This window comes from Tetrao urogallus (assembly GCF_951394365.1).
Source record: "Tetrao urogallus genome assembly, chromosome: Z".
Classification (NCBI taxonomy): Eukaryota; Metazoa; Chordata; class Aves; order Galliformes; family Phasianidae; genus Tetrao; species Tetrao urogallus.
In genome coordinates, this window is record NC_136816.1 from 865,443 (window position 1) to 874,958 (window position 9,516).

Here is a 9,516-nt window from a genome sequence, read left to right on the forward strand (position 1 = left end):
TCTACCCTGGTTCAAAATCTCACCAGCTGCAAAGCCCAGTTTGGTCTTTCTGCCACTTTTATCATTTGTTTGTGTTCCTGCGTTCTTATTTATAGTTTCCTCCCTCACAAATCCTTTGTGGCATTGGAGAAGGACCTGTACCAGATGTACTCAGAGGAGGAGACGCCCTCCTTCCACTGACTGTTGCAAGCAACAGAAAACAGTGAATCCTGACAGCAAACTCCTGAGCTGGTTTCGCAGGAGCAAAGTTTGCTCTGGGGTGGAGACAAACATTTCTTGAGGGCTGCTCCCAAGCAGTATCTCATCTGGTGGGGTCTGCCTGGCACTGACGATGCAAGATCTTTTTTTACAGTTTACAGTTAGCTATGGCCTGGATGTACGGGATGGAAAAGGAAGACTTTGCTACCTACTATGGAGGAAGAAAGTTTTGCTACAGATTTTGGTCATAAGTCATGACCATAAACCTAATGGTGTTTATCTCTGGTTATCTCTGGTTGAGCCCAGCAATCAGCCTATCCACATCCCTCTGCAGGGCCTTGCTGCCCCAGACAGATCAATATTTCCTTGATGTCTGCAAACTTACTGAGAGTGCACTCAATGTCCCCGTCAAGGTTATCGCTACAGACATTGAGCAGGGCAGGCCCCAGCTCCGTGCCCTGGGGAACACCACTGCTGACAGGACGCTGGATGTAACTCCACTCACCACCCTCTCTGGGTCCAGCCCTGCAGCCACTCTACCCAGCAAACAGTGCTCCTGTCCTAGGCACAGGCTGACAGCTTCCCCAGCAGAGTGCTGGGGAAGACAGCATCCAAGGCTTTGCTGATGAGACCACATCATGTCCTTCACTCATCAGGTTGGTCACCTGGGCACTGAGGGAGATCGGGTCGGTCAAGCTCCATAAAACTCCTCTGCCTGCCGTATAGTTATTTCCATAGCTGATGGCTACAGTGAATGATGGCACTGAAGGCACAGCTGTAGTCTGGACTTCACATGATCACAGCACAGGCCGCAGTGTAATGAAAACAGTTTGCTGTCTGGCACATCGCTCCTTAGTCTCTTTCTCATGGTCTCTTAAAGGTGCAAGCAATCAAACAGCTGGAAAATACTCCAGGATTGCAGAGAATACCTCTGAGCAGATCCTCGTCTGTCACTGCAGAAAGCACAGCCACACTGATCCCCCCCAGTGGCCCACAGCCATGCAGGGGACTGTGACATTGGCACGAGTTCCCTGCAGGATCACGAGCCACAGGTGGCCCCCCAACCTTCCAAATCCCCGCTTTGGCCCCACGGAGCCAAAACTACACTCAGAGCAGACAGAGCTTCCAGCAGCATGGGAGATGTTTGGTTTGTTCCACCATGGCTCACCACTTTGCTTGTGCTTGTCGAATTGCTCTTCAGAAATGAGGCACCCTGCATTTGCAGACAGCTGGGGGAGTTCTGCAGCAGGCTGCTGCTCATGGGTGATGCTTTGAGCCAGGAGGGCTTTTTGCTGGTTAGCAGAAATAAAGTCAAAGCAGAAAGCAGGCGGCCAGCAGAGGCATCGAAAAGCCATTGCACCTTCCTGGATCTTGCTGAGTAAGAAATATTTTCTTGTTGATTTACCAATATTGACTTTAAGTAATAAGTACTGGTAACTGCAAACACTCACTCCCTCCTTGGTCACCACTTCTTACTGAGAAAATGTTAGCTCTGATCCCTCCATTTAAACAAATACACCTCTAATAATGCTGGGGCTGCCAAGGACTGCAGTTCTGTGCTCTGCGGGCCCAGCACTGACTACTGGCCGTACTAGCTCTCCCGTGTCACCAGGAAACCACATAATCATAGGAGACTGAAGTGGGGAGAGACCACTGGAGATGGTGAGTCCGATGCTGCGAGCTCGGCTAACTCTGGCCAACCTGCTCGGCGAGTCTCCAAGACTGGAGACTGTCCCAACTCTTCAGTCCCAGCCGCAGGGCTGCAGCAGCCTCATGGGAGGCCTTCTCCTTATGCTCGGTAAGGAAATTTCCCCGTCACATCTTGTCCCATCGCGGCACAGCTCCGAGAAGCCCCCGACCCCCCCTCCGTCAGCACCTTCGGGCTGCAGTCCCGCTTCGCCTCCCGTTCTCCGCGGGCTGTGGCGCCCCCTAGCGGCGGCGCGGCGCTCGGAGGAGCGGTTCGGCACCGGGTCGGCACGGACGCTGCCGCTGCCGCCAGCACAGCAGTTTCTTCCCATGCCGCGGTCCGGGGCGGTGCTCACACCGAGCCACGCGATGGACGTCTGGAAGAGATGGCGAGTTCTCGTGGGACCACCCAGCCCGCTTTTGTTTTTCTCGGCTAAGCTGCATCCGCTGCAGAGCATCCTCAGCTACTGGGCGCAAACGGCCAGGGCTTGGAGCTCTTTCAGTTACTTTTTGATGTTAGGATAATCATCTCAATCGATCTCGGGTGCTACGCTTGCTAAAATGCAGCTCTGCTCGAGTGCTTAATTCAATTCCTCCTGCACCACTGACTCAATTGTCAGTGCATTGTCAGCGCACTGACTGAAGTCCACTTAGAGAAAGAAACGAGAGGTAGAACCCAGAGGCACAGCAGGAACAAACTCTCAATGCACATCCCGACAGACAGTCCTCACTCAGTCCACTGGGGCCTCTTGGTTGTGGTGGCAGAGGGGTCCTGGTCTTAGATGCAGATGGGCTGCAGCACCCATCCGTGGTCAGATAACTTCTACATTTCTACATTTGTTTCTATTTATACTGATAATGAGTACCTACTCTGTGCAGCTTGAGCTATCTGTGACTCCAGGGTAGCAGCAAGGCTCTGAGCTGGTCATGGAAACAGGGAAGGGAAAGGGGAAGGGGAAAGGACAAGGGGATAGGAAGGGAGGGGATGGGGATGGGAACAGGTGAAAGGTGAAAGGGGAAAGGGGAAAGGGGAAAGGGGAAAGGGGAAGGGGAAAAAGGGGAAAAAGGGAAAAGAGAAATGGAAAGGGAAATGGGAAAGGGAAAAAGGAACAGGGAAAAGGGAAAAGGGAAAAGAAAATGGGACAGGGAAGGGAAAGGAAAAGACAAAACCCATAAAGAAACAAAAACAAATTGGGAAGCACTGAAACTCTCATTATATAGGCAGATCATGTTAAGACAACATGCAGAAATAGATCTTGAAGCAGAGAAGGAAGAAATCATCACCATCAACACCATGAGCCTGCTGATGACACGGAGGAAGCCTCACCAGGCACACTACCATTTGCCTATTGATGGTACCAGGATGGTGGCAACTTGCTATAAGCCCCCACCCCTCCTCCCATGCCACACACACATGCACAGTGCACAGCCACCAATTTCAGGGCACAGAAAGGGTGTACTTAGCCAAAAAGCAGGATTAGGCACTGAGCTTTTTTGTGTGTATGGCCATCTCAGCTGCATTACTGCTGCTTTTCAGCATCCGTTTGGACAATGAGCAGATGCTGCTGTTATACCAACAATTGGAGACACCTCTCCTCCCTCCTCCCAGTGCCTTCAGCAGGAAAAAGGAGAGTGGAATGCAAGGAGCAGCACACAGCACATATCTTCCTGTGTGCCACAGTTCTGCTGGACCCAGAAATGCAAAAGAGGCTTGAAGTGCTCAGAAACACTTTGTTACAAACAAAAGCACAAAGATTTATTTCCATTACTAGTGAAGTAGAAGAGTAAATACAAACAAATATCTCTAATACATACTTAAATCTTTCCCCTATGCTTATCAACAGCTTTCCTGAAGGCCAGGCGAGGTGTGCCTGCCCCAGACCCCACGTGGAGCAGGCGCTGCACTGCTCTGTCCTTCTGCAAGTGCCCATGCAACCTACTGCACTCATCTCCCAAAAATCAAAGGCTGCTTTGAATCTTAGCCTAACTCTGCTGCAAGAAAAGCCCTGCAATATTTACAGCTGAGCTTCCAGAAATCAAAAGTTTCCTAATTCTGAGAATTACAAGCAAAGCATCAGATAAACACGCGTTGACATCCCACGGTCCGATGTGACGTATCCCCATTTCCCCACACATGTGGCATATCCCCATTTGCTCATAGCCCCCGTGCAGAGTTCCATGCAGGGGCCGTGCAGCTCCTTGCTGAGCACAGATCCTGCCCGGGTTGTGTGTGCATTGTCAACCGCATTCACTGCAGGAAGCATGCTTCTCAGCTGTCTGGATTCCCTCGTTTATGGGCAGAAATGATTTGGAGAGAAAAAAGAACAAGCACGTAGATCTTATCAGCCAACAGTGCACGGCTGAACCTACCCAATTTGTACCTCGTGAGTCACAAATGCCTATTGTGCATGTCCTCTAGACACCGAGTTTTGCTCCTGAACCTGTGTTAGATGCTATCTGAGGTCAGGAGGAGCTTACACAAGGCAAAATGCTCTCAGGTACAGTCCTCATCCCCTGGCAAGAGGAAAAGCAGCAGCCAGTCAAGGCAACGGCAGGCAGATGCTGCCAGAGGAAGGTTGAGGAGGCAGTTTCCCACCAAAAGTAAAACAGAAGAAAAAAAACCCACACTAACAAAAATGTCCCTGTGCCTCCAGTTAGGCCAGGGTGAGGTGGCTGAGGACTGGCAAGCCCAGAAACTTCTGACCCTGCTCAGCACGGATGCTAGAAAGGCACTTTGTACAGAAGACGCAGCCATGTGCATGCAGACATGCAGTCACAGTGGGTTGTGCACTCAGCAGCGCACGCAGGCATGTCTGCAACGCACCTCAGCACTCACACGTGTGCACACGCGTGCACAGCCACCATCTGCAGGCAGAACAGGCACACCAAGGGCCAAGGCACAGCAAGAGCCTCGGAAGCAAGGCTCTGCCCTGCTTGAACAAAGCCCAGGAAACACAATCTGGTGAGTGAGGGGACCCAGCTGACAGCCTGCAGGCTCAAGCACCACGTCCCTCCAAGCAGCACTCGGCCTTTGGTGGCCCACAGGCTCCTCCTGCACTTGAGAGGGGGTTGGCTGGGAGCAGCACTGGAAGCTGCGGCAGCCCCTGGGACTGAGAAGGAAAGAGACAGTGCTGCTCCTCAGGAACAAAGGTGCAGGCGGGCATAAGCAGGCTCACAGAGCGCCCAGGCCATGACAGCAGCTCTGGGCCAGACCACAGGTGGCTCATCCACTCACGCTGTGAGGGAAGCATGCCCCAAGTTCAGTGCTTACCTTCTGTCTTCACGGAGGGCTGCCCCACAGCTTCTCCTTCCTGCTTGTTGCAGAGAGCCTGCACCGAGCTCTGTGGACACCCTTCCACCCTCATACTCTGTTTTCTCCCTCTCATGTCCCACCTGGATACGTGGGCTTTGGCACCCAGTCCCAGTGAAGGCAAGAACTCTACCCAAATTTCACACCTCACCTGAAAAGTCCTTCACAGAGCGAAGGCTCAGCTGTCCTCAGGGGTTGTGAGCTCTTTGCAGCAGTGTGCAGCAGCAGGACAAGAGGCATGAAGCGAGACTAGAGAGGTGCCGAACGTATAGAAGAAACTCCCCCAGAGCACAGTCATGTTGCCCACTCTTCTGTCTCCAGTCTCAGACATTGTCTGGGCTTCGCAGGAGAGCCCCGAGAACCTGGTCTCACTCCTGGCTGACTGCTTTGAGCATGAGGCTGGAACAGAAACTTCCCACCTTCCAGTCTCTGCCTGAGTCACACTGCGGTCTGCATCTATGCTGAGACTGATGTGCACCCCCTCCTCTTCCAGCCCTCCTGCTGAGGCTCCTGCTACGCTTGCCACTGAACTCTCCCTGCTCAGAACTCCACCAATTTGTACCCACACACACCAGTCGTCTTCTCCCCACACGCACAGCCTCCCACCTCCACAGGACAAAGCAGTATGAGATCCTTGCAGTAGCAGAGCTACGTCTCCTTCCCCCTGCTCACAGCCCCTGAGTGAGACCTGCTCATTTCTGGGCTTCCCAGTTCCCTTCCAGAGGCACTGGGATCTATCTGGACCGATCTGCATGGGTTTCTCCATGGATCTATTGTAAAGCTTTTCCCTTTCACGGATAGATTTAAAGCCCCTTTCCATATTTTCTTCTGACTTTTTTTTTTTCCCCATGCTTTGGAGAGCTTGAAACAGAAGATGTGCAACCAAAGATCGGAAGACATCATCCCTACCTCTCGCTTCTGAAAGAGATGCTGTCCTCTCTAGGCTATGGGCAGAGTTGGGCTGACTCTAGGATTTGAGTAATTGAGGATGGGAGAACCCTCCCTGCAGATCTGTGGCCCAAACCACCATGGTCCAAATTCAGTGCTGGATCTCACTCTAAAGCCAGATGAGAATCCCTGGGCTTTGTCCAATCAAGTCGGGAAGATCTCTGAGGGCAGAGACCCCACAGCCTCACTAGCTGTCTCTCACTTCCAGGGGCTGACAGCAGAACTTCTCCCTTTGGGTCCCAGAGTCCTCCCCGCTTCCTGCAACACACAGCGTGCCACGGGGTGCATCCCCGAACCTTTGCCAGTCCTGTCTGTGTCGCCGGTGTGGGACACAGCACGGATGCGGCAGCAGTGTGACATCAGGGACGCACCACCGTCAGCACCACGCACACTTGCACGGCTCAGGCTCGACGAGACCGGGGAGGGCATCCTCCTTCCTCCCTCCTGCCCGAGCCCGGCGAACGAAGTCACGAACAGCGACGTTCTTTTCACAGCGGCATCTTCCGAAAGTCCCAGGCATCACACCGGGAGGGAGAGGGGAGGGCAGCGGGGAGCTCTGCGCACCTGTCCCCGGAAAGCGGGCGGCACCCCGGCGCTCCTTCACCCAGCCCGGCGACGGCGGGTCCCTCCGGGCCCCCGCGGCTTCGGGCGCGGCGTCCTTCGCCTCCGCCCGGTGCGCGCCGTCGGGCAGGTCCGCGGGTCAGAGCGCGGGGACGAACCTGTCGGGGCCGCCGGGGAAGGCGCTGTGCCGGAGCCCGGGGTCGGCGGCGCCCACCTGCCCGCCGGCACCGTAGGCGTGGGGCAGCGGCGCGTAGGGCGCGGGCGAGCGGCGGCCGTACAGCCCGGCGGGAGCGGGCGGCGAGGCGGGCAGCACGAAGCGCCCCGGAGGCGCGTACAGAGGCCCCGCTCCGGGCGGCGCGTAGGGCCCGGGGGCGGCGGGCAGCGGGCCGTAGCCGTGGGGCAAAGCGGAGCCGGAGCAGCCCTGCGCGGGGCAGGCGGCGGCGAAGGCGCAGGACGGGGCGGCGGGGGTCGGGGCCAGCTCGGCGGGCTGCGGGAACAGGCGGCACGGCGCGGCGGGACGCTCGGCGAGGAAGGCCGGGTAGGTGGAGAGGTCGCTGCGCTTGAAGCGCTTCCTGCGGCGAAGGAAGCTGCCGCTCTCGAACATGTCTCGGGCGTGCGGGTCGAGCGTCCAGTAATTGCCCTTGCCGGGGCGGCCGGGCTCCCGCGGCACTTTGACGAAGCAGTCGTTGAGGGTGAGGTTGTGGCGGATGCTGTTCTGCCACTTGCGCGGACTGTCGCGGTAGAAGGGGAAGCGCTCGGTGATGAAGCGGTAGATGCCGCCCAGCGTGAGCCGCCGCTCTGGCGCCTGCCCGATGGCCATGGCGATGAGCGCGATGTAGCTGTAAGGCGGCTTGCCCCGCTCCGCCGGACGCTTGCGCCGCCGCCTCCCGCCCCGCGCCCCCGCCGCCGCCGCCGCCGCCGCCGCCGCCGCCTCCTCCCCGGGCGGCGCCGCGTCCGCCTTCAGCGGCGGCGGCGGCGGCGGGGGACCCGGTGGCAGCCGGCTTTCGGCGGTCATGAGGCCGTCGGGGCGGCCCCGGCGCGGGCCGGGACGAGGAGCGCAGCGCGGCACCGCCGCCGCGGCTTTTATGCGGCGGTGTCCGGCGGCTCCGCACCCCGGCGGCCGGCACTCCCCCTGCAACGCCCCGCATCCCGGGAGGCGCGGGCAGGGCCGGGCGTGCCGCGCCGCCGCCGCCGCCTCGGGCAGGGGCAGGGGCAGGAGCATCGCCCCGCTCCGGGCCCCTCCGGCCCCGCAGCCCCCACCGCCCTCCCCGACTCCGCGCTGCCGGGTCGGAGCCCCGCGGGCACACGACGGGACCCCGCGGTGCTGGAGTTCACCCCCGTTCTCCCCCGAAGTAAACTCCCGCAGAACGAACGCTGACGGATCCAGCGGGGCAGTGAGTGAGCGGGCTTGGATAGCGACGTGCAGCCTGCCTAAGCCAGACGTGCTCGGACCGCAAGCGCCGTCTCCAGCAGTGACCCCACACAGCCCGCTGGTCCCGGTGCCGCGGGACGTTGCCCTTAGAAACCGAAAGAAGCTCTCCTGGGTGCTCCGTGGCTGCTGCTGGGAGCTGCCAGCCCCCTCTTGCCTGTTGCTGGGATCTCAGGGCTAGACCCATGGCTGAGTGACACCAGTACGGCCGGCTGGTAAGAAGTGCTTACTTAGTTCGGTATCCTTGCACCAGCACTGGAATAGCACAGCTGCCCGCTGCTGGCATGCGGAGCTCAGGACCAGTGAGTAGTGGGATGTGGGACTTCTTAAGCTGGGATGAAAGGAATCGGTGTGTCCGGGTGTGCTCACAGGTGTGTGTGTACACAGGCACAGCACACACAGGCACACAAGTGTGCAGGGGCACTGATCTGGGCTTGGGGGGTGCATGAGTCTGCATTGGGATGCGTGTGTGTGTGCAAGCACAGAGATCTGCAGTGTGCTCGGGCACAGGGCATGATGTCTGTGGGAGGGTTTGCAGGCTGGCTGACATGCAGAGCGTGGGTGTGCAGGACTCAAAGATCCATGCAGATGTTCTGCATGGCCGTGCAGCTGGTGCTGCCCATGTCTTGGTGCCCACAATCACTTCTCCCAAAACTCATGTTGTCAGTGTGATGTCCTGGAGCTGTGGAAAAGCACTTCCAGAGCCTCTCAGACCGCTGCATAAAGGGTGTTGAGGTGAATAAGGGGAGGTGGGAGATTCTCCCGGTGAAAAGCAGCGCAGCAATGCCATTTCTCCACTTAGAGGCAAATTTCTGTGCATGAGGATCCGTCTGCGTGCCCCAAACAAGCCCAAACCCTGGTTCTTACCTAAATAAGAGGTCCTTGAGTCTCACGCCACCTGCCTATTTCTATAGCTTCTAGCAGAACAAAAACTAGGCAGCGTCTCTTTCTGTTTGAGATGCAGCCCAGTAGCTGGACGCAGACATGTCGCAGGATTTGATGTTGCATGCTGCAGCCTTTGTGCCAAAAGTCATCCTCCTGCACCAATATCCTTCTTGTTGAAGTATGCAGAGCCCTGAGGCAGTGCTGTGCCAGAGAAACCCAGGAGCAGATTGTCCTGCTTGCTCCTGCTTGCCCCTTGCAGTGCCCTCCAACCCACAGAGATCTGCAGCGGGGCAGGAATTCTCTGATCCGACTGTCTAAGAATCAGCTCAGTGGCTCAGTCCCTCCGGGGCTGTGCCTTTCTGTGCCATGCCAATTCTATGCCTCCAGAGGGCAAAGTCAGATCGTGCTTCACTCTGCGCTGGTAGATGATAGGAAGGACAGGTGTGTGCGCGGTGGGATGGCATGCTGGAACTGCTTCTGCCCTCCCTGCTGGTGATGG

The 9,516-nt window shown here is 57.2% G+C and overlaps 1 protein-coding gene across 1 annotated transcript; it reads right to left on the reverse strand.

Moving 5' to 3' along the window:
* Positions 1-6,842: 6,842 nt before the first annotated feature.
* Positions 6,843-7,718, reverse strand: FOXE1 (forkhead box E1; the record flags this gene model as incomplete). Its single annotated transcript, XM_079548760.1, has 1 exon — positions 6,843-7,718. One exon carries the CDS (start codon positions 7,716-7,718, stop codon positions 6,843-6,845), a length of 876 nt encoding a protein of 291 aa, XP_079404886.1.
* Positions 7,719-9,516: the final 1,798 nt, after the last annotated feature.